The sequence below is a fragment of the Falco peregrinus genome, unplaced genomic scaffold (genome assembly GCF_023634155.1).
Source record: "Falco peregrinus isolate bFalPer1 unplaced genomic scaffold, bFalPer1.pri scaffold_24, whole genome shotgun sequence".
Lineage (NCBI taxonomy): Eukaryota > Metazoa > Chordata > Aves > Falconiformes > Falconidae > Falco > Falco peregrinus.
Genome location: NW_026599593.1, coordinates 4,321,428 through 4,346,934, shown reverse-complemented (window position 1 = coordinate 4,346,934; position 25,507 = coordinate 4,321,428). Strand labels below are relative to the sequence as shown.

The 25,507-nt window shown below is 47.8% G+C and overlaps 1 protein-coding gene across 1 annotated transcript in view; it reads right to left on the bottom strand.

The window, feature by feature from the left end:
- Positions 1-1,931: 1,931 nt before the first annotated feature.
- LOC129783304 (heat shock factor protein 5-like) overlaps positions 1,932-25,507 on the bottom strand; it is a 50,819-nt gene continuing 27,243 nt past the window's right edge. Inside the window, exons 4-5 of the mRNA XM_055793304.1 lie at positions 2,813-3,331; positions 1,932-2,021 (exon numbers count right to left, since the gene is read on the bottom strand). Coding sequence (XP_055649279.1) covers positions 1,932-2,021; positions 2,813-3,331 — 609 coding nt within the window. The remainder of the gene's footprint in view (positions 2,022-2,812; positions 3,332-25,507) is intronic.

Here is a 25,507-nt window from a genome sequence, read left to right as displayed (position 1 = left end):
ATTTAATACAGGAAATAATCCTCAAGTATCTGGGTGTTTTAACAGTTTAATCACGTGCTTGCAGTCTGACTGCTGACACAATCTAACAAGAAAAAATATTAAGGGGGCTAAATCTGTGTTTCAAAAAAAGTGGGGTTTCTCTTTCCCTTCCTGAGAAAACTTGCTCCCTCTACGTTTCTGCCCTGTCATTTCATCTAGCAGCTTTGAAGAAGGGTTTCCCGGCCAGCTATTTTGATGTCATGGCGAGCTCTGAGATGTTTGAGTTTGTTCCTTTCACGCCCCCAGAACTTGGAGTCCTGTGGCTACAACAGCATCTCTGCTGCTGTACAAAAGCAGGGCCCTTGCCAGGTCCTCACGATAACGCACTTGATGGGCAAGGTGAACACGTTATTTTACACAGCTTCAGAAATCTCACTGGATTGTTGCCTGCGAAAAGCCACTTTCCTTTTGGCATTTGAGACACCTTTGAACACTGACCATAGAGCCCTGTGGCAACCTCTAGGCCTGGGGGAAACCTGCATTAGGGAGGAAATGCCTTAAGAGGAAACTCCCCTTAAGCTTTGAGTGTTGTTCTGTAGAAGGAAGAGAGTTGCCTTATTGCCCCAGGATGGGGTAGGGGAGCCCGGAGGCAGCGGTGCCTGAGCCTGGGACAGGGTTCTCCAGCCTGGAGGCCAAAGCTGTTGGTGGGACTCTTCCCTCCAGCCTCCTGCCTGGTCCCTGCAGGGGGCAGGGGACCCGTGCTGGGGCAGCAAACACTGCTGTAAAGCCTAAAGGTGTCCCCAGGGGCTGCTCCCAGCTCTGCCTGGGAGCTGCTGCCGTCAGATTCACCCACTAGCAAGCAGTTCCTGGTGCAGGAGTGACAACTGCAGGGAGGAGAACAGGTCTGGGTGTCTAATACCAAGGTCTCCAACATCAGCTGAGCAGCGTTTATTTTAATGGTTTGGGTTTTTTTTTCTCCCCAGGAGTTTCCATAGTACCCCAAAGCCATTTTCTGTCAGAAAAGGTGCAGGCACGTGCACGAGACACGGGTGTTTCTCCGTGTTGTAACTGGGAACAAAGGCGGCTTTTCTTTTCATTCCACTTGACACTGGGTAAGACAAACCTTTGATCTGACCCAGCAGAGCTGTTTTGATGCTCTTGTACGAACACTGGAGGAATTTGCTCCCCCTCTGCTCCTATAGAGAGGAACAGAGCGGTCTCTGCGCACGCCCACTATTCTGTCACAAGCTTGCTCTAAAACACATGGTACCAACAGCCGCTGAAAGCCTGAGTGCTTCCGGATTCAGGGATGAGGAAGAAAACTGTGCTGGAGCCTGATGTGAGGAGTACAGGCACAGAAGCCTCCTCTGGAGAGTTCTGCACCATAGCATGACCCCAGGTTCTGGACAAGCAAGGGGTTAAGTTAACCTTCCCTCTCCCGAGTTTGGGAGGAGGAGACTAGTTAAAGAGTAGTTCTAACAGAAAGAGGGAATCTGTCAAACAAAACGCTCAACAGTCCCTGAATTGCTCTTCAATTGCTCAAAAAACGAGGCCAGTTATTTAACCAGTTACAGTCCAGGACCAACATCAGGATTCTCACAAATATACAAAACCTCCCTCCCAAACAACTACGTGGTTCATGCGCTTAATTCCCCCAGTTCTTGACAAGGAGGTTCGGGTCACGGACTCCAAAGGCCTTCAACAAGGGACAACCTGTCATTCTAAAAATGCAATTCAAAAATTCTCGAAACTGACAACATTTAAAGTGCGGTCAACGCTTAATATATTGAGTGGGCACCAATTAAGGAGTGCTGCCAACTCTATGCACTAGCACAGGGATGTGCTCTTCCCTACACAGTACGGAGCAGAACAGTCTAGTCTAGGCTTGAGCTATGCAGAGGCTTGATCAGAATACACAGCCCTTTCTAGAAAGATACCCAAGAGGAAGATGACTAATCTTTATAACGCTGGCTGAAAGCAACAATGGGAGGTTTGCACCAGCTGATGATTTCCGATCTAGAAACTTCAGTGAAGGCGTCAAGCTACCGATAGAGCAATAAAACAGTAGCCTCAATGCATACACAAAAATGAGATTTTGAGTGCCTACATGCAAGGTAGGTCTCATGCAGCAGAAACAGATGCAGTCAAACTCCTGAGCTTACTTTGTTTTCAAAATAAGACCAAAAAAAAGCAGAGCATGCATTTGCTGCCTTAACAGAGTAACATCTAGAATGCCCCTCACTCCTCATGAGACTTACAATTTTACATACCGGGAAGACCAGCTACAGGTAGACTGAAGTACAATTACAACTTGTTGTACACCACAAGGTATAAGCCAATGAAGATGCTTTATACCAGTCAAATGTCAATAAACTATACTTTCCACAGAAAACAGAGCTTAACAACTATTTACCAGAAACAATCTAAGCGTGTATCTAAATTTAAGCAAAAATCTGCCTCCAGTGGCAATTCTCAAAATACTCTTCTTTGTTGGAGATTAAAGATGGTATGTTACAACCTAAAAAAGCATCCACTTCATCACCACGAATACACCTGCACTACGCATGTTTCCCATGCAAATGAACACCCTAACTTGGCCAACAGGCTGACACATGTCATGCTCATTAACATGGGATACTTTTTCATTCCGTCTTCTTTTTTATATCTTGCTTTAACAAGCAAACCCTTCACTGTCCATTAAAAGCTTAATTAAAGAAGCCTTCGGTTCTTAAGCAGGCAACAATATTGAAAAGCTATCGGTCCAGACCCTAGCATTACTATCAAATATAGTTAGCTCAAGAAAGATGTTGGTTTACCTCCCTTTACCCCTTACCTGCTCTGGACTGAACAATTCTTCCTGAAAAATCATGAGGGAGAACTCAGCTGCGCGGTGATGTGGTTCTTTGCTCCGTTCTTCATCTGCTTCCTGTGTGGTCAGAAGTTCTTGTAGTATTTTAGCAGCAGCAGCAGTTTCTATAGACAGAGTGGTATCGGCAGCACAAAGAATGTCAGAAGGCTGTAATGGAGACAAATTCAGTGTTCGATCTGCTGCCACCAGAAATGACGTGTCTGAAGTTACAGGAGCGAGACATTCCAGCTGGCTTTCCTCAGTTGAAGAAGGTGTGTAACTATTAACAGGCAGTGCCTGATTTCCATTAAGCTCCAGGATTGAATTCTGGCTCTCTACAGGTGCCACTCCCACCTTTTCAGCTTTGCATGATGAATGCACCTCAGCGGCAACCTGAAACATGGCTTCAAGACTGACTTCTGCCTTCTTGTTTTCTTCAGATGTATTACATAGCCAGTCAGACGGCATCAGTTCAGCTTCATAAGATGACTGCATTGGAGGATTCTGGAAAAAACAAAATACAGTGAACTTTTGTATAAAAAATTACCATGACAGGATGTGTATTGATTCTGTCTATCCATTTATCCAAAAGCTTGAAAGATTGTCTGTTATTCTCAGTTAAAATAGCAAGTTTAACCAGAAGAAAAAAAAACCTGCTACTTTGTCTTGGTTTTCATTAACCACCTTACTCTTGGCACGCTTCCTTTCTTCTATTCATGGTCTATCCTGGAGAGAAGGTTACTTACCAGGAGCTGGTGTATGCCTGCAGATGCATTGTCTGCACACCCTTTGCACCGCAGGTGTTAAATATACCCAAGCATTCAAATCAGAGACTTCTGGTCTTAGTAGGACCTGTGGGGGTACATTAGAACCACCCTCTTCACGTGCCACATACGTAATAGAAAATGAGAGAGAAAATCCACCCGCCTTCAGTTCCTTCTGAAACTCAAGCATTCCTGTTGTTGTAGTATAAATAAATCAGTATAAACCACAACATTTTTAAGCAAAAGAAAAAGGTCCATATGCTGTAAATGTGCATATGGACAACACAACTTGAGGAACTCACTGCTTCTTAACCAATAATATAATTTTCCTCCTCAAGTGATTGTCCCTATATAGGCACATCTACACAAGGGGTGCCCCCCAGGGATGCCCCAGTCCCAGGAGGAGTGGGAGTTCAAATACCGATGACAGCAAATACTGTAAAACTGCCCTGCCTGTCACAGCCTCACATCTGGACTCTCCTGTCATGACAGGGTCCCACAAAGGCACAACTCAAAGTCTGCATCAATCTGCATAAAAACCTGACAGAATTTCAGGTCAGAAACCCTTCTTGTAGAACCTACAGAGACTGCCTTTGCCATCACAGATCAGGTCTGAACACTACTAAAATTTTTCACTGTAATGACATCACAGGATGACAGGACACAATCAGCAATCCAGTGATGATTTTTTTAGTAGAATTCATATCTATCGAATAACCTTTAAAACAGAACAAAGACAATGAAAGAGTTTTTCAAAAGCAGCAAGTCCCACCCAAGTGAAATAATAGATGACATTTTAACAGCCAGTGTCTGTACTGCTACTTCTTCCGGAGGTGACTCTGTCAAAGGACACTAGAAGGGTCATTTCTTCTGACAAATACAAGTCATACAATGATGTTGAACAGAAACTCAGGTCTATTTAAAATACAGCCTTCTTTTGGAAGAGATCCAGTATGAAGGATTAGTCCTTAGTGCCTGACTATCCTTAGACCTTCTAGCTGAGGTCATGGTTAATGAAAAGCTACTTCCAGAGACGAGTAAATTAGAGAACAGGAAGCTGCAGGATCACCTACTAGGAAAGCCGTATCAGATCAAATGCCAGTGAAGGACTTGGCCTCTCCCTGATGGAGATACCACAAAGAGATGAGATCCCGTCTTCTGGGTGTGTGAAGGCAAGTCCTGGCGTGGATTCGTGTAGATGTGCCAGTTTGTAGATAGCCACAAACTGTGGAGGGTGGGGGGAAACGGAGGGGGAAATAAAACCTGGAATTTGAGAAATTTCGGTTAAGCTAAATCTTTTCATTAAAGGCTAAGCCACCTTTATGTTTTTATGAGATAGGTTCAAACACTATTCCTCTCATTTGATTTTTTTTTCAGTTCTATTTTTTTAAAATGTTAACAAGGTGTTTCATTTCTGTTGCACTGCTTGTTTACTGTCGTAAGTAGTCAGGATTTTAAGATCTGGGTTACCAAACCGTCCAGGAATAAGATCATCCCTGCCAAAACCCAACCAACCAACCCACCCACCCACCCATACTGAATCTGGTAAACCAGTGAGACTGGTTTATTTTGTAATCAAGTGATTAAGTGAGACTGACAATTGTGGCAGAAATAATTTAGAAAAAAGAAAGGAGCCAAGACTTTTGTACTTTCTAGTTTTCAGTGCATAAAAAAATACAACATAAAGAAGCTAGGCAAGAAAAAAAATTTAGATACAAAAATAGTATGAGCAGAATGAAATATTCTACACCAGGAGTCCTCAAACTATGGCCTGTGGACTGGATATGGCCCCCCGGGGTCCTCAACCCGCTCCCCCGTATTTACAGAAGCCCCACACCACCACCACCCCCCCGCTGGGGGTTGGGGGGGGAAACCAAGCAGCCGCAGATGACTGCCGGCCACCTAATCCGCGCGCCGGCCCCCTGTTTAGAAAGTTTGAGGACCCCTGTTCTGCGCAATACGTTTGACTGATCTTTAAGGTTTAAAACCTTAACCTGGAAAAACATGAGACCAAGGCCTAGGATACTACTTCTTAACAAGGTCTCAGTGCTTTAATACCATTGTACAAGTTTTGCTTAATTGAAAAAACAAAAATGAAACTTAGCCTCACACCGACTAGTATTGGACAAATGTTTTTCTCCTCGCCCTTTCACCTCAACAGAAAGGCTATCCAGAAAGTCACCAGGGGACACGCAAAATCTGGAGGAAGGACACGAATAGCAAACAGAAACTCCTTTTGCTTTAAAGGTCCATCTTCCTTCTAGACTGGACACTTTCTAATTCTCACTTGAGATATGCACATGGCAGAGTATTGTAGAAAAATATTTGAAAGTCTCACTTTAAAATCCATTTTTGAAAAGCAAATGCAGAACTTTTTTTCCATACCTGTTGGATAGCAGGCTTGTGAGTACGGCACTGAAGATGCAGAGCTGCTACAATTTGCAATGGATGCGGCAACGCTTTGAGTCCCTTGCTGAAGTGGCGGAAGAGAAGCCACAGGCTGGAGCGTGTACGTGGCTCCCGTTGGAAGCGTCTGGAGTACCGGAAAGGCAGCCCCTTTATCTGGAAAAGCTGGGGAAGCCCCTTGCCCTGGCAGCAACCCAAGTGGTCCCTGCTGGATTCCAAGTGGAAGGGACTGGAGTCGGATCTAATCTTTGTGCTGGTGAAGTGCTGGGGGCTCGGCACGAGGTTGCCGTGTAGGAGTAAGGAGGGAAAACACCTTGACCGTAAAGTTGATGAAACTGTCCTCCAGTCAGCAGTCCTGCAGTGGGTACAAAATAAAGTGAAACAAGTGTTAAGGAAAGGAGTTTTCACAGGCAAAGAAAGGCAATATGAGGAGCCAAGGCTCTACAACATGATTTGGGAAGGCTACCTTTGCTCCAGCATACTTAACCCAGAAAGGAGACTGTACTCTTAGACCCGAGCATGCAGGAACTGCTGTGTGGCACACGAGTGAAGCACCAACACGGAGGTGTCTGCGTAGCATTCAATCTCCTTCAACTGGCAGTAACGAGTTACCCATATTTAGAAATGTGCCATACATCGGAAAGTGTAGTAACTTACTAAACCAAACAAAAGCAATTTTGAAAGTACTGTGTCTTAAATCAGACAATACATTTTTAAAAAGGGACATCATAAAGCAAGATTTTACCAAACTCCTCTACTGACAGCTCACAAACAGCTAAGGGAAGGGCAATGTCAAAATCCTCCAAAGGACTTTGCAAGTACTTTATGACAAGTCATTATTTGTTCAAGAAAAAAAATTCAAAGCCAGTTTTTCCTCAGTCAGCTCAACTAGTTCAGTGCAGACTAAAATATCCCAGACTTTGCCATTTTGTTATTTCCTAGATAGTCTTTTCATTCTTCTCTATTATTTTACAGTTTCCTCTCTCAGACAGTTACTGTTTCATGAAATGGTATTTGCTTTTATACCATGACAGCCCAATTTCTGTTTTGGTGGCTTTCTTGAAACACTGACAGTAACACCCCGAACGCCTGTGCTCATTGATTTCTCCAAGAACTACTGCATTTGTGACTCCCCTGCAGGATTGCATTTAGCCATGAGAATTACGAGTTTCAGGATGGTTCACGTCAATAGGGTTGATCTAGAAGCCAGGCTTTCTCAGACCTGTAGTTTCCAATTCTCACTCAAAAGGATTTTTTTTTAAAAATAGCCTCACATTTACCTCTGGCACTCCTCTGACGGAAGCTAATTCAAGAAATCAGTAACATACAGTCATTATTCTGCAAGTTCACATTTAACCATTAAGAATCACTAAATAAATACCAGCTGACCCTGAAGATTTGCTAAGACTTAACGTATAGGACTGTTTATTCCCTGTTCAGTACTTTCACCATTTATAAACAGGGAAGGAACAGGGGTATGAAAATCCTTTTGTTTATATTTTACCTTTGGATAGGGACATGAAGACTATCTAGTTCTAACACATAAACAAGACACCACAGGATGCCAAGTTACCCACCTCCAGTTGCTGTCCAGGAATTGCTCCTGAATGTTTAACACAGCGTTACATGCTGCAAGACACTGGGAACAGACTGACGCTTTGCAAACACAAGTATCTCTTATCTATCAAATCACCTCACATTTACAGCAAAGACGTGTCCCTAAATAGTCAGTACAGAGCGCACAGTGCATTGTCAGCCTGTCAGAACTTGACCGCATAGAAACCCCAATGTTTTCCTTGTTCTGTCTTTCTAGAAAACGAGACTCCTAGAGCAAAAACTCTGAAACTGCAGCCATCAAAACAGAGGACAAAAAATGAACAGGTCATCTCTTTCTAATAATTTCCTTTACCAGTGGTCTGCATTACATCAGACAAACCACATGTCATTGAAGTCTGCAATGACTCATCTTAGCGTTAACAACGTTCACATCAAATCATTAATTTAAATGCTTCCTAGCCTCCCTACCGAAATAAGTTCCATCCCTTCTCCGATGCTTCATTTTGTTGTCTTGGTATTGCACGTGCAGTTCCACACACATCACGGAAAACACCACTTGAATTAGATGACAGTTCCTACCCTGACACAGTAACCAAGAGCATGGTGATACCCTACTCTGCTCTAAATGCCAGCCAGTGCTGCAGAGAGCAGTACCGTCAGCTGCTTCTCCCCTTCTCCTGGTTGCACAGTCCTGCCGCTCCTCCTACACCGCGCCTTACAGCTCTGCACCCATGGGGTGCATCACCCGGGTCCAAGAGCCAGCCACAAAAAGGCTGTTAAAGTCTTCTCTGATCATTGCACTGAACCAACACGTTGCTGTATCAGCTGCAAGGAAGATGACAGTTAACACGCCACCAAGGGAATGGGAAGCCGGAGTGCTCTTCTGGCAGCAGCCCACAGTTAGAGCAGCCCAAGAGCACTGCAAAGCGAGATATTCACATCTGCCTTACACAGCGCCAGCTACAAAGCTTTCGGGCCGATACAAAATCTGTGGAATAATCCTGAGGGCTCAGACTTGTCTTGGGAAAACTCAGATCCTCTCAAAGAGCGTTAGAAAGAAAGAAAACATGCTCTAGGGCTTTTCAGCAGTATTATTTTCTAATTAGCTCTCACCTACTCATGCAATCCGTTTTAAAAACTATGTAGCTTGTGAATTCTCTTTCAGGAGACAACTGACAAAAATCTTACTACCAGGCCTTGCCTCCTTTGCACAAAACTAACAGGATGCTCTAGTGATCACTTCACATGACTCACTGTCTCGCACACATTTAATGACAGCTTATTAAGCACGCCTACTGATGGGCATCCTTACCGACGGGCAAGAAGCAGTAACGTTCATCTGGTAGAGCTGTGCCAGCTCCACAGAGATCGGGCAAGGGTGTTCTTAGTGTAGTACGCAATGGAGACTGTACTATAGTCTACAGGCAGCCTGAAATACATGTGAACCATGCTACTCATGCTTACTGGCAGCAGATCTACCTGCATAAACGACAACAGCTTCCCTACACCAGGTGAACTGAGATGCCACCGGCAAGGACAGGTAACCCTTCTCCCTCAGGGGAGTGCTGATTTTCAAATCCCATGCCGGCGCCCAGCAGCTCGCACTCACAGCGCGGCTGGTTGATGACCAGCCCCCGGCCGGAGGCGCCCCAGCGAACGGAGCGGCAGCGCGGGCTGTTGACCAGCCGCCGCAGCCTGGCGGGGAAGGTGTCGGCACTGACGGGGCCGGGCTGCTGCGACGCGTCCGTGTCGGTAGGTGGCACCAACGCCGCGCTCAACCGCCGCCCCGCTCCTCCGCTTCCCCCGCGGCCCCCGGCCCTCAGCCCCGCCGCGGCGCTGGTCCGCGCAGCGCCCCGGTCCCTCGGCACGGCACGGCCGCCCCCGGCCACCCCCGCCTCAGCCCCGCGGCCCCCCTCAGCTCGCCGGTGCCCTCAGCCCCGCCAGTGCCCTCAGCTCCCCGGTGCCCTCAGCCCCGCCGCCCCCCTCAGCTCCCCGGTGCCCTCAGCCCCGCCGCCCCCCTCAGCTCCCCGGTGCCCTCAGCCCCCCCGTCCATTCAGCTCCCCAAGTCCCCTCAGCCGGGCCATGTCCCTCAGCCCCCACCATGTCCCGCAGCCATCCCGCTCCGCCCCGCCGGTCCCCTCACCCCGCCGGCCCTTCAGCTCCGCTGCCACCAGCATCTCCCGTAGCTTCCGTGAGCGACCGGGCGGCTGAGGCCCGGGGCCGAAAGTCGCCGCTCGGGGCGGCCCCGCCGCCAGCCCGGAGCCGTCCCGGCGGCAGCCTGGAGGTCCTTGAACCACGGCGCGGGCGGGCGCCGGGCCGTGGAAAGCGGCTGCAGGCGGGGCAGAGCGGGGAGCACGCGTTCCGCAGCCCCGCACCCCGCCATGGCTGCCCGCCGCACCGGGACCGCGCGCGGGAAAGGGGGCGGGGCCGCAGGGCCACGTGACACATCGCATCCCAGGGAGGGGCGGTCTCGGCAGGGGCGGGGCGGTCTCGGCAGGGGCGGGGCGATCTCGGGAGGGGCGGGGCGATCTCGGGAGGGGCGGGGCGATCTCGGGAGGGGAGGGCCGATCTTGGGAGGGGAGGGGCGATCTCGGGAGGGGAGGGGCGATCTCGGGAGGGGCGGGGCGATCTCGGGAGGGGAGGGGCGGGGCGGGGGCGGGTTCTGCTGAGCAGCCGGACCTGCCCGGGCCGCTGCGCTGTCGCGGGGTGCGGGCGGCGGGATGGAGGGGACAGAGCGGGGCGCGGGCGGCGGGGGCTGGGGAGCTGCTCCATGTGCCGGGGGTGCACCGGGCTGGTGCTTACCCCGCCGGGAGGAATGCTGCCGGCAGAGCAGGTGTTGCAAAGTGTCGGCTTAAAAACCACTGGCAGTTCACAAAAGGAAAAGCAAATTTGTAAGGAGCGCAGAGGAACGCGGAACAAATCGGGAATTGTGTCACATTTGCCCTAAAACCCCCCAGACCTGTGCAGTTCTGATCCCCACGCCAGAACAGATCAGGTGGGGTTAAAATGGGGCAGAGAAAATCAGCAGCGAGGGTAAGAACTAGCTTCAGCGGAAGGAAATACTGAAGAAGGAATCTTCAGAGGGGCGGTTATTGTGTAAAAACATAGGTAGTAAAGTTGTAGTTAGTGTAAAGGAGGCAAGCACGACGAATGGAGGTTTTCAAATAGGAGAAATCAAATCAGGTACTTAATCACAGGGACCAGGGAAACTAATTGCCACAGGATGTTTTGGGTACCACAATGTTACTTGGCTAAGGGAAGGTGTTGGGGGGTGTGCGTGTGTGTGAAGAAAAAAGCGAGAAAAAAAGAAAAAGAACAAGATTAGCTATATTCACAAAGACCAGAACTCTTAAGCGGCACCTTTGTCACTGCGAGTGCTTGCACTGTGCGCTGGCACAGCTCTGAGGCGGTGCCTGAGCTGCACTGGTGCAGATCTGCCCTCTCCTCTGCCTTGTGCTGTCAGCTGTGACTGCAGGCAGACTGCAGGAACCAGCAGAACCATCCTTAGCGCTGCAGAACAGGAATCTGCTATGAACTGAAAGGCAAAGAAGAGCAGGGAGCCGGGGAAGGAAGAGTGCGGTGATCTCTCTCTCTGCTTGCATCTTGCCCACAGGTCACCAGCAGTGGCGGAAGAAAATGACACTCCTCTGTCTTGGCTGCCCTCAAAGCAAGACAGTAGTGAGAAGACTGAGCACCTGTGTGTTTCGTGACCTCAAATACATTATCTTGGAGTTGTCGTAAGATTTCTTAGCAAGAAGGTACAAACCCAAACCTCTTCTTTAACTAAAGTCGTCCTTATTGCTTTGGTTTACAGCACAGCCCCTAACCACCAAGGCAAGTAAAAGCGCAGTAAGTACCAGAAAGGGGGCAAAATTGAATAAACTGATGGGAAACTGTTCCTATTTTTAAACTGAAAGTAATATCCCTCTGCTCTTCCGCATAGCTGAAGTGAGGAAAATGATGTTTGGGCGGGGTTGCTAACAGTTTCACACTTCAAATTAAACCAGAAGCAGAAATTTTGTCAATGTTGTCATCAAAGCTAAAATCCAGCACCACAGAAGGATGCTGCTTTACCCAAGGAATTAATGGCCTACGATTCTACTAAGCGCATGCTGTCGTCTTCCCAAAAGGCTTTGCATATTTTTCCCTTTGGTAATAATTTATTAAGAATTATGTTGCTCAGTGTAAACAGCTAAAACTTAAGTAAATCATACTGAATGCAAATCTGAAAAATCCAGAAAAATGTCCACTTCACAAAAAATTCTTCTCGGCATTCCTGAGGTTGTCTTTTGCATTAGTTCAGTGAAATGAATCTGGGTTTCTCTCCCCCTGTGCAGCGAGAGTGCCAGAAGACCATGACTACCTGATGGTGGGACAGGTGAGGTTTTTAGTGTATCATCCGTAACTCAGGGCAGAGCCAGCAATACGTAGTCCATAACTGAAATGCAGAGCATGATTCCCTAGAACCAACACACAGAAACATCGGTCCCTTTGGTACCACTGGCCATTCTTGACTTCAGCCACAAGAGCGGATTCATTTGCCACTTCTTGGTCAGTGGGTTAAATTTGGTGCTGAGGACTTTAATCGTTACTTTGCTGTCAAAGATTGTTATTAGCCAAAGGTGATGGGAGCTGCAAGAAGAAATAGCTTATTACTAATTTGTGTTATGGACTCAGTGCTTTCCTTCTTTTTCACCCATGTGAACTCAAATTGCTGTTAGCCCGCACGCCCCTATTTGCCATGTACCATGGCAGTTACTCTCTGGTGTGTGCCTCTCTCACAGCTGTGCCTTTCTCTGCAGCTAGCTTTCTTCCTCCTTCCCTGCTGCGGGACACCAGCGATGTGTCCATTGTACAGACGAGAAGGTGGGCCTTTGCCAGAAATTCATAATCCTCTTCTCCTGCCAGTGCTTAACCTCCATTCCAACCTTTTGTAATAACCTCCTAGTTTTCTGTGTTTCCCTTGCTTATACATATATATATAGTAAAAACCCCTACCAACTGAACGATGTAAATTACACATTTTGCAAACTGATTCTGCAGAGCTGAACAAAAATGGTATTGTTAGCTTGTCTACTGTATGTCAGGGCAAGGACGGCTGCATTTCCATGCGGTGTGCTGACCCTGACTACCATCCAAGGACATACTACTGTTAGTAAAGGCAGCACTTAATCCCTGGAAGGTCTTACCAGGTTAAGTGGAGGATTTTTCATCACCTGGAAAATTTAAATCGATGTGTGCTTTTGTTCAGCTACCAGTTAGTTGAGGAAGTGACCAGTTTACATTATCAAGCCTGTAATTTGAAGAAGGCCAGACACGCTACATACAGTCACCCTTCCTGGGCTGAAAAAGTCCACCTCTAAATGCATAAGAGGAATGTACATATATACTATAAAGCTGGAAAATAACTGCTCTTACCATGATTATATGCATGTTAGATCTGTGAGTGGTAAGAAGTGTTGCTGTAATTAGTTTCAGTTTTGTTAGGAAGATAACAAAGAACAGTTGAAAAACATTCCCTAGAGAATTACCATTTTGGAAGAAAAGTGATTTTTCTTACTTTTTTTTTTCTAGTTAAAGAAATAATCAGCTAGTACAGAAGGATGGATATTATTTTCTTATTGATGTATAGCAGTACAAACCTTTGAGCTCCAGACCTCTTGTAACACAGCTAAGGCAGAGTCTCATACTACTACATTTTAATTTGTTCTGAGTCAACATAAGTAAACGTTGAGTATTTCTATCCATGTCATCTTAGTTAGGAAGGAAAGAAGGACCTAGATGCTTTGCTAATAAGTCAGATAAGGCGAAACTCAAAACTGTTTTCAGATTTGACAAATTTTGACAAATAATCTCTATTTTTAATTACGGATGGGATTAGGTCCGGAAGCACAAGCACAGTACAGGACAACCAACTTTCCTACTCAGCTGACTCATCTGAAACTATGGAACATGACAATTTTAGAACGGAAGCCTAAGAACATATCATCAGCCCATTTTTCTCAGTTCTGTTTTAAGTGATCTTTGAAAAGCATAGTTAACCTCTGTTTCATGTGTTAATACCATATTAAATTGCCTTATTGCTTTGTGATGTAGAGAAACTTTGGTGTTGACTTCTCTGATTCATTTCAAGAATTTTTTTTTTCTTGTAAGCTTGAAAAAAGGATATTCCACTGAAATAAGTTGATTGCAAGCAGTTTCAGTAATTGAATCCCTAGATAGTTGTCTTTATGCTGGGAGGTTTTGTCCCACTTCTAATGGATTTTTAATGCTGACACAGTTTAATTTAAAACTGTTGCCATAAAACATGTTAGAATTCTCTATTTTTGTGGCAGGATCTTTTTTTTCTTTTAATTAAAAAAAAAAACTTTTTAAAAGCTGAGGTTTAAGATGATATTATTACACTAATAAATACTGTAAAATATATTTATGAAAAAGTCTTTAACTAGGCACGGCTTCACTTGGGCAGTGAACTCGGGGAGCTCCAGGACTACTGTAAGGAGCAGGTGGTGTTTGTCCTGAGCCCCTGAACAAGCGAGATGTGAGCAGCGCCATCCGGACAATTGATACTGTGCGCAGCTGTGTCATGGTGGTCACTCCACCGCGCTCGGGCGTCTGAGCGATGCCCCGGCGTGTGTGAACCTTATGCAGCATGAGATAGCGCGCGCCTGCACTTAGCCTAAACTTAGAAATTGACATACATACACCAGACATGTAAGGTATTTTTGGTTTTTGCCGAGTATAAACGCGGGCAAGCTGCGGGCCCGGGCGAGAAGCCTCACGGATGCGTGGACACACCATGTAGAAATTGTCCCAGTTCCCGAGAGACTCGTGGCACCGGCTGCAAGGGGGCTCCCAGCCGAAGGGCGGGCCTGGATGACGTTCAGGTGTTAATTGGTGATGTATCCTTCTCTTAGACTCTGTCATGCTTTGCAGTAACGATTTGATGCTTCGCTCCTGTTGCTCTTCTATCATATTGTGCATCGGAACCAGTACTCTTTCCTTTTATCATACTGCATGCCATTTTCCTGTATTACACTGCAATCTAATAAATGGCCTTCATTCTTATAGTTGACTTGGAATTCATTTGTGCTTGGTATGCAGTCAATCAGCAAAACAGAGAGCTCGTGGCATGGGTGCTGTGACCAGTCAGAGGAGCGCCCGGCTCCGCTGCTCTGGCCTGTGTGGAGCTGCTGGGGCGGGAGGTGGGGGGAGACATGTGGGGGTGCACGGCAGGGGGTACCCATGGGGAGGCAGATGCAGGAGGGGCCACAGAAGACACAGGAGGAAGCCTGTGGAAGGGGACGCTGTTGGGGCCGCATTCTGGGCTGGAGGTGCTCCGTGGCTCATGAGTCGAGATAAGGATGGAGCGATCACGCAGCAGGTACTATCGCGGGCAAAACAGACTCAGCTTGGGGAAATTAGTTCAGTTTACTACCACTCAAATCAGAGCAGGATAATGAGAAATAAACCCAAATCTGAAACACCTTCCTGCCAGCCCTCACTTCTCTCGGGCTTAACTTTACTCCCAATTTCCCTGTCTCCTCCCGCCGGGGGAGGGAGAAGGGCAGCTGCGGTCAGTTCATCACATGTTGTTTATGCTGCCGCTTCTTTCTCAGGGGGAGGACCCCTCACACCCTTCCCCAGCTCCAGTGGGGGTCCCTTGTGGGATCACAAGTCCTGCCAGCAAACCTGCTCCAGCGTGGGCTCCCCTCTCCACGGGTATGCAGGTCTTGTCGGAAGCCTGCTCCAGCGTGGACTTCCTGTGGGGTCACAGCCTCCTTCAGGCATCCTGCTCTGGCGTGGGGTCCTCCCAGGATGCAGGTGTACAGAATGTGGTGTCATGACAACGTGATGATGCAACAATGTGCGCTTGTTCTGTATAGCATCTTGCTGGGAGACCGGCCGTGGTGGCCACAGTTGGGTGCCTCTGGAGCAAGGGGTGCCAGCGCAGGATCAGAGCTCCAGGAGAGCTCTTGGAAGGAGCCATGGAGCACCGTCTCTCTGGTGGTGCGCGAAATGTAGATGCACAGCTGAGTGCACTGAGGAAGAGGGGAGAGGTGAGCAACCAGCCGATGGGGAGGGCTCAGCCTGGGAGCCTGGAACATGCAGGCCTGCCCCAGGGGCTCAGGAAGTGCCTGGGGAGCTGACAAGGATGGAAAGCTGGGTGGAAGCAGGGAGGGTCTGCAGGCAGCCTTGCCTCTCTGCCCAGCGTGGCTTACGGCTAAGCAGGCGGGAGGGGTTGCTGCAAAAGGACACAGACATGGGTTGCAGAAGGGATGGGAGCTGTGGGGAGGGGGGCAAGGAAGCAGAGAGCAGCTTTTGACTGGGCTGCTCTTGGCGCTCCCCGTGGTTGGAGTCTTCCAAGAACCTTGCGAGCGCTGTGCAGCAGGCTTACGGAGATAGTGCCTCAGTGCCCGTGTCTCCCTCTTTCTAGCTCGGCAACAGGAGACAGCCACTGGCAGAAGGAGCTACTAGGCTGCTGAACCTCCCACTTGGGGTCAAGATCCCCGTGTCGCCTAGCTCCAGGCCTGTCTTCTACAGGACAAAGCTGGGGGAAAAGGTAAAGTAAGTAGAAAGGGGTAGAAAAGCTCTCTGCTTTGATGGTGTCCCCACCATTCCAAGAAGTCCTTGTGGCCACCTACTCGACAGCGAGCGCTGTAGCCCTTCCACGTGGCAGCACTGGAGAGTAGAGGGAAGCTCCTGACTCCCTGGTGTGGTGATCAAGAGGAGGACTTGTGGGTTTTCTGGACCGGTTTCCGGCACTGTGAAAGTGTGTGGCCCGGGCCCTGTCTGCAGTGTGTCCAGGTCTTTCCCCCAGCCCAGCCCAGCCCAGCCTGGCCCCCACAGTCTGGCTGTGGTGCTCTCCGTGCATTCAGAAGGATGGAGCAGAGCGCTGGTCTTCAAGTGACCTTTACCTTTTCACAAGCACCGCCTGGCACCTTTCAGCTGTACTCTCCTGCCTCCTTTACACTCTGGAAAATCTCTCCTACAGCTTCACCAGCCCTCTGGTTATTTCAATCTGGGAGATCCGTACTGCCGCCTACTGAGCACAGAATACAAGAGCCTGCATGACCCGCACCTGCGGGCCTACCACCAGCGCCAGGACAACCTGCAGAGGCTGAAGAGAGAGGGTTACATCACCAGTGACAGCAAAGTAGGTCTGGACATGGGGCTGATAAAAGCAGCCCCCCTCAAGCAGGCTTCCCAGAGTGCTTGCTGCAGCTGCCTGTTGCTGGTGGGGAGCACAGGGCTGTGGGGCTCGTTTCCCTGGGAGCAGAAGCAGCGCCAGCATCCCTCTGGCAAGTCCCACTCCGGCTCTTCTCAGGCCGCCTTGCACTGCCTGAGTGTTGAGGAGGCAGCTGGTGCGAGGCCTGGCGCTGCGGCTAGGAGCACCGCTCAGCCATGGCGTGGTGGAAGAGTCAGGGGCCCTGCCGCCGGGAAGGGGAGGGGAGGGTGAGCAGAGGAGCATCTCCCCTCCTGCTGGGTTTGGGCTGTTTTGGGGAAGGCAGTCTGCGTAGCTGGCTGGCAAATTCTTGAGGGATGTCTCCCCTCATCTCTCCATAGGTGGTTTGCACTCTGAAGGAGTTCAATGATTACAGGCAGTATCTGACCACACTCAAGCTGGAGGCAGAGAAGATGTTCATCCGAGAGGAGGTAGAGCAAAGCGGAGTGTTTGTGGATGCCGCTCAGCGGCACGGTGCCGAGGGCTGGGGCTTTACTTGTGGCACCTTGGGGAGGCGGTCAGTGCGGGAGAGGTGAGGGCTGTGCTGCCGGGCTGGGCTCTGCAGCGGGCTGAGCTAGTGCAGGGCGCAGGCAGGAAAGTCACATGTAAGCATGCAGAGCCCCGAGGGCCGCGTTTCTCTTCTGCCCTCCTTGCGTGGCTGGAGCAGAGCGCTGCCCTGGGCCTGTGGGATGCCTTAGCACACGCGGGCAGGAGTGCTCATCCAGGCAACAGCAAGCCACAACTTGGTGTCACCTTTCAGAAAAAGCTTTGGGAAGACCTGGCCAAATTAGAGGGTACCTCCAAACCGCCAGGACGGACTGATGTTTCTTGCCTGCGAGAGTGGTTGCTGCAGGAGCAAAGAAGGAGTTTGCCAGCTGCAAAGAAGAGGCAGAGGTAAGAAAAGGCCAAGTAACGCTTGCTCTTGAAGGGGGCCCGTGATCCCCGATCAAAGTCCTGGAGCCTCACGTTCCAGTAAACGCACGAAGCCCAGCGGTGGAAGGAGCCTGTGCTGGCTGCGAACCCATCGGCGGGGTCTGTGTTTGGAGCCTTGGACAGGCAGCTGTAAGCTGCTGCAGGGACTGCTGGAGCAGCGCAACACGTAGCAGGATGACAGGAGTGGCTGAGCAGAAAATGGCCTGTGCAAGACGGACAGAGCGGCTCCTTCTCAGATGCCTGCCTTTCTCTTGACAGGCATCTCACCGTGATCGAGAAGCGGATTGAAGGACTGGAGGCTCTTGAGAAAGAGCGACGCCGCCTCCAGCAACTTGAGGGCCAAGAACAGCAGCAGCAGGGAAAGAGGAGACAACCAGGCAGCCAGAGCAGCTCCAAAAAGCCTGCCAGCAAAGGGAGGCCAGTGAGTAGGAGCTGGGTGGATGCCGGGGGCTGCCTCTGCTGTGCAGCAGTGCGTTGGTAGCTGGGCCTTGGGAGAAGGTGCTGCCACGCACACAGGTGCTCGGGGCTTGCAAGCAGTGCTTGGCTGCTGAGGAGGTGGCAACTGGCTGGTGTGCCATGTGTCCTCACCTGAGGGTGGCTGTCAGATCCTGGGTCTGCTCTGCCAGCCCACTGGGTTGTAACCCGTTCCTTGCCTCGCCGGGGACTAGCTCGTCTCCCTCCTTCTATTATTTCTTTTCCCCTGTGCGTCTTGGATATGAGGCACTAGCCCTTTGTGATGCAAAAGTGTGCCTGGGCACTCTGAGTGGTCCCGTCTGTGCACAGACTCACATTTAGCATGAACCTGTGAGCTGCACTCAATGGGCTTAGCGTCCATGGTGCTGGTTTCACATGCGGGTGAAAACTCTGGTTTTCATCCAAAGACTTCTGCATCCAAAGGTGCAGCACCCCTGAACCTGACAGTGCCGGTGATGGGACATTTGTGAGTTGGTTTTCTCTTCAAGGAGGTCTTTGATCAGCTTAGTGGAGAGCCTGCTGTTGCCCAGTTCTCCTTAGCAGGGTGCCCGTTAAAAGCTGCCTGGCTCCATGCCCTGCAAGAGCCTCTCTGGAAGCGTTTCTGCATAGTGTGGGGTGGTATCTGTGCCAGGGTGAAGGCTTCGGCTCCTTCTGCCATGGCAGTCAAGCTGTCAAGCTGCAAAAGAGCATTTGATGGGAGAGGACAACTTTGGGCTGCTGCCAGGCTCTGTTCTTGACTCGTGACTTCTTCCCCACTTTGCGTGAGGCTGGCAGCCTGCGGTGGACTTTCAGAGCGCCTCCTGTCCCAAGAACACTTCCTTGGGCTGGCAGCTTACAGCCAGGTCATGCAAGGAAAAGGATCATTTCCTTCTGTGCTCTCAAAACCTGCGTGTGCCAGGTGGCATGCAGAGAAACCAGATTTTTTCAAGCTTGACTGCTAGGGACTTGTCTGGACGTGGGTCTTGGGAGGAAGCGGAAAGCAAACCGAGGTGAAGGAACACACTGACTCATCAGCTGTTCCCCATTTTAGCGTTCCAAGCCTGCCGGACAAAAAGCATCTAAGAGCACACCGCCTAGGCTGCTGAACTATGGTGGCAGAAGACCAGGAGCTTCAAGAGATGGCTGAGACCGTGGTCCAGGAAGTGCTGAAGCGGGTGAAGTGAAGCTGTGCAGGAATTGTTCCTGAATGTTTAACAGAGTTACATGGGACTTTCAGGGACTGCTAGCACTACACAAATCTGGCTTGAGTGCTTGGGCAATCGGAATTAGTTCAGACTTGATTTCTTTTTGAAATAACACGGCTGATTATCATTCCTTATTACAAATAAAAGCAGTCCTAAGTAGTTTGCTTTAAAGGTCGGAAAGTTTTTCTTCTTTTTTCTTGCACGTTTATTTCCTCCATTTCCTGTTACCTCTTGCTTCAGTTCCACAAGGAAATACTGACAGCTTAATAACCATGGTAATAGCAATAATCAAACAGCAGGGCTGCTATTAAAAAAAAAAAACAAAATGAGGTGAGGGCAGGAAAAAAAAAAAATCACTGAAATCCAACATGTAGCCTCAGTTCACATCTATGATAAAGCAGCGGGGAAGTATTGAGCTAATGGTTGTGAGCTGCCAGCACTGCTGCTGCAGAAGATAGCAGGAGGTCTCTCAAAAGACTCGTTCCTACCCAAGGATACTGACTCATCACACTAATCCAAACCCCACTTAAGAGAACCCAAATGAAAAATGGGTAAGAAGTTGTACCCGAGCTCCCTGTTTTGTAACCAACTGTGATGAGAGTGTAATGCAAACCTCTGAAACCCCAATTTCAGAAACCTGGTGAGATACACCATCATCAGCCACCATGTCTGGGTATAACCACCTATGCCCCCTTGCCATTCCACACAGCAATTCTCCGTAGCTTTTCCTGGAGAGCAAACTGCAGCCAACCAACCAGTTAGTTACCGGCCTGGTCTGCCCGTGTTCCAGGCAGGGGCACCTAACACTTTCAGCAGCTCAGGTGCGTACTGTACAAGCCCAGCAGCTGGCCTCCAAGACCCAGAAACTCCACCTGTCTTAATCTCTCCTAAACTTAAAAGCGATGCTCTCTGCAAGACCCAGTAAGGAACAGCACAAGGTTTAAGCTTCCTTGTCCGAGAGTGCCAGCTTTTCCTTCTGAGACCACAAAGCACCGTCTGGATCCAACAGAAACGGGGCTGGTAACCAGCTTGCTGACTGCTAGTGCGCCGATACGGTTCGCTGTCTTCGGGACTGGTCCAGCAGTTTCGTATAGGCTTTGCCACTCCTATCTAGCAGCACACAGCGGGACCAAACAGCCTAAAACGCCCCGCAAACCACGCTTCAACAGCATCACACTGAATTCCTGCAACTGGTGGAAGGTATTGAGTGGAACGATAGGAAATACACCATGCAATAGTTCTATTTTTTGTGAGGAACAATAAAAATGCTTAGTCAGCCAGGGCTGATGAATTTTACCGCTTTTGAGGATTTGTGCAAGTGGTTACTGATGGATGATCAATACACCAGCAGGGCAGGATGCTCAATACTGCAGCTTGCCACATCCCCCAGCAGACGTTTGGGGAAGTATATGCCCCAGAACACACAAAAGGCAAACTGATTATTCCCCACAGCTCAGCAAGAACCGCAGGCAAACTGCTGTCTTCTGTACCACCTGCACAGCCCGTCACCACGTTCCAGGAGAAATGACCTATGCTATGCTAAGACTCAGAAATCTCTAGAAGTCCCGTTGATCCACGCGGTACGATAGCTGCGTTACCCTGCTCAGAGACAGCCGGTTACTGACCTGGTGGAACTGATACAGGGCACTGCTCGCCTTTGGCCTTCTCACGCAGAGGATCGCCTTCCCGCAGTCTGCCCAGATGCTCGGCAGCTTTTTGCTGGGGGTTTCCAGGAAACAAAGCAACCACTAGCAAGTGGCCTAAAGCTCTTCTGACTCCACACAGTGCCCATGGACTTGCTTCTCCAAACAACTGAGTTTTACTAGACCCTTTGGACACTGTATATTATCCTTCAATCTAGCCACAACACCACCTTTGACAACTCCTTTGGAATGATTTACTACCCCATTGATCTCGGCCTTCTGAGATAAGCTATTTAGTTGTGACTGCCCATCGCTCAGACGGATCCTCGCGTCCTGGATGAAAAAAGCAGCTCACGATCAAAGTGAGAGGACAAAGATGCATGGTGTGAAAAATAAATACTACAATATCGACGGCATAACTGGCCGTTGGCTATTTATAGCCTTACACTAACATGTTATCCAGGCCATAACCTGCCCATCTTGGATAAGCTTATTTTTTTAAAAAACTCATGAATAAAAGACAAAGGTTGAAATTTGCAAGACAGGAAACTGGATGATCAAGCTCGGGTAGGTCAACCCTTTTTCAACACACATAAGCATAACTTGCTTCGCTTGTCCTCTGGGAGGGGGAAAAAAGTATATGCGTTATGCTGTAATAGAAAAGGAAGCCCTTGCATTCTTACTAAAGATCTTCTGATATCTGATAAGCCAGGCCCCCCAAATAAGGTGCAGTTTCCACTAGAATTGCATAACGCATTTACAGGAAGTACTGGAGTTATCTTTAATAAGAGATCTCTGAGGCGGGGCCCATTCCAAAAAGTCACCTTAGTTTTTCTCGTTCATCAAATGAAACTCAGGACTGCAGGAAGCTGTCCGGGACAAAGAAGTGGAGCTGCTTCTCAGTATTTTCATAATATTAAAGAATCTCTTTTTGTCCAGGCAAGAGCATTCTTCCAATACAAATGCAGGCTCATTAACTAAAAGTGATTCTGGTGAAGTCAAGCAAAAAAACACTCCACTGATGAGGACACCCACTATGCTGCTACCCTGAAACCTAACCTGAATTACAAAACTACCCGTTTAACATTCAGTGGTTCTTTGAAATAGGTATTTGTAAACCACATCACTTTCACTTTATCAAGCAGATCAATTTTCAAATTTATATCCTTAATTTCACAAGTGTACAAACCTGCAGTTCATTCATACAGTCTCCTTCGCTTTCACCTCCTTTCAGTAGGCTACGCTCACCTGGAGAAAGCTGTCGTGGGTGCACGCTGAAGCAGCAGGACCAGCACAGCCAGCCAGAGGATCTGTGTGGGCTGCTGCTGAACAGCTCTGTGGTGTGGCTGCAAGAATTCAAACCCAGCTATCAGACTGCCGGAACCTGTGTCTGCTGTGCAGTTCTATTGCTTACTTTGATTAAACATTTCAATAATCACACAGTAAGCGCAATTCCAGAAATTTATTGCTACCTTCCAAGTGATTTTAAGACCAATTTCTTAATCTCAAAAATACTTATTTTAAGATATGTATAGATATATTAAAAATATATATTGTAAAATTGGTAAAACACACATACATACAGAAACTTCATAATCAGAGTCTTTTGTGTCTTAATATCACCTTTTTGATTTGGCTGCTTGAGTTTCTTGTCACAATACACCACAGAAAGCGTATTCACATAGCTGAGCCTAGGTGTTCATACACACATACACACTTGTGACCATGTGAATTTTAAGACTTACAAAGAAAATGAATTCTCTTAACCCAGAGTGTGTCATTCCGAAGAATATCATGACTACTCCTGAACTACCACTCACCAGAAAGGTTTTCATATGTAAATGAACCCTACAGGCACAGATGTATGCCAAAGGTGCGATTGGACTTGCACTGCCAGGTGGCACCAATAACTAATGATGTCTCACATGGTCTCCATGACTGATTTTTCATTATTAGACACTCTCAGATAATGAAGCTTCAACGCATTTCTTTCACCCGATTCTACTACTGTCAAAGGTTTTGCAGATAGCCGAAAGTAAACAGAACTAAATCCTTAAACTAATTATGGTCTAAGGCTAGTGGGGAAAAAAAGACTTAGATGAGCATATTTTATTTTACTGACTTTTCAATAAGAATCATAATGAAAAACCAGGGAAATTTTTTTGTCACGGAAGTTAACAAACAAGTTTGAATACACATAAAAAAAAATCTTTTCAGAAAGTTCTACTTTGATTTCATTTAATGGGACTTCAAAAGTGAAATGAAAAGAGTCAAGAATAAGATTGAACATACATTCTTCAGTTCTCTCACTTACTAAATACGTATCTTAAGGTTAACTATCACTTTCCAAACAAACTAATCTTGCTGCTATGCTCTCATGATGAAGGAAACCACTTTTTCATGTGGACATATGAAGAAACACGCTTTCAGCATTCTGTATGTTATAATAGACAGAAGAAAGGATAACAGAGAGATTAAGAGATACACAGGCACAGAAGTAAAACCACTGAGACAGTCCTAGAGCGAGAGTGAAAATTAAAAGATTTATCATAACCAGTGAAACGTCACTCACACTCTCAGGAACGCTGATTAATTCACTGGAGTTTTCGAATGCCTCAGATTCCCTAAGTTTCTGTATTTTAGTTTTGATTACACCTTGCAAAGTTTGGTATGTTTTCACCGCGTTCTCACACCCACCTCCCACCCCAGAAGATTCTACCTGAGCAACATAGCCAAGTTATCCTTTAAACTTAAAGCAACGAGCGTCATCCAGTGAGAGATCTCCATATTCATGTCTAAATCTACCCTGGTCTCCCTCAGCTCCCCTACAGGCAGTACTTCAAAACAGGCACTTCCAGGACACCAGTAATCTCACCCCAAGACAAACTCTAAACCGAGCAACATGAATCATACCCGAGACGCCCCTTTCCTTCCCTTGACTACGGAAGAGGGCTGGGGCCTTAGCTGAGACAGAGAAACTACAATTCATCATGATGAGTTTCAGCCTATGCTCTGTAACCAATAGAAACGCAAAGCGGGGACCACCTCCCACCTCCCACCTTAATGAAGCAAGTATTCTGGATGAGGCTTGGAGCAACCTGGACTAATAGAAGGTGTCCCTGCCCACGGCAGGGGGGGGGGGAACTTGCTGATCTGTAAGGTCCCTTCCAACCCAAACCATTCTGTGATTCTCAGGACACCTGCTCCTGGGAGAAGACTTGATAGTTAGCAGCTGGTGAGGCAGGCTCCACACTTTGGCCACCACAGTAATCTCTGCATAAGGGGCACAAGGCAGAAATTGCCTGTCTCTTAAACATTTAAGTGTGTCTACAAGAAACGCCCAGCTCCTCAGAACCCTTCCTTGACAAAAATGGCGTTATGGAAACTAGTGATTATTGTCCGAATTGTTCTCAGCAGAGGTCTCAGAAGAGATGCACAAAAGATGTAATGATTTCACTGTGTAGGATTTCTAAACAGGGATAGCTAGCTGTCTCTGTGAAGGTGCGGCTGCCAAAGGAGGAGCAGGCAGAAGGAAAGAATAATAACTGAGCTTTAGTTTGTTCAAGGAAAGGGTCACTGTTCTGAATTTCAGAAGTTTTAGGGAAATTGAACAAAAACACCACAAAACAACAACAAACAGACCACCACTCCCCAGAAAATAACCCATCATATGATTTTTCCAATTCAAAGTATGGGCAAGGAAAAGAACAGTAATTTGTTTCAACTCCTCTTCTGAAGAATAAAAACACTTAAGTGAGACTGATTTATTTTGTAATCAAGTGATTAAGTGAGACTGACAATTGTGGCAGAAATAATTTAGAAAAAAGAAAGGAGCCAAGACACTTGTACTTTCTAGTCTTCAGTGCATAAAAAAAAATACAACATAAAGAAGCTAAGCAGGAAAAAAAAAAGATACAAAAATAGTATGAGCAGAATGAAATATTCTACACCAGGAGTCCTCAAACTACGACCCGCGGGCCAGATATGGCCCCCCAGGGTCCTCAATCTGCCTCCCCGTATTTACAGAACCCCCCACACCACCACTTCCCTGCCGGGGGTTGAGGGGGGAAACCAAGCAGCCGCAGATGACTTCCTGCCAGCTAATCTGCATGCCGGCCCCCTCTTTAAAAAGTTTGAGGACCCCTGTTCTACACAATGCTTTTGACTGATCTTTGAGTTTAAAACCTTAACCTGGAAAAACATGAGACCAAGGTTTAGGATACTACTTCTTAACAAGGTCTCAGTGCTTCAATATCATTGTCCAAGTTTTGCTTAGTTAAAAAAAAACAAAAAAGGAAGTTAGCCTCACACCGACTAGTTTTGGACAAATGTTTTTCTCCTTGCCCTTTAACCTCAACAGAAAGGCTATCCAGGAAATCACCAGGGAACACACAAAATCTGGAGGAAGGACACAAATACCAAGCAGAAAATTCTTTTTGCTTTAAAGGTCCATCTTCTTTTTAGACTGGACACTTTCTAATTCTCACTTGAGA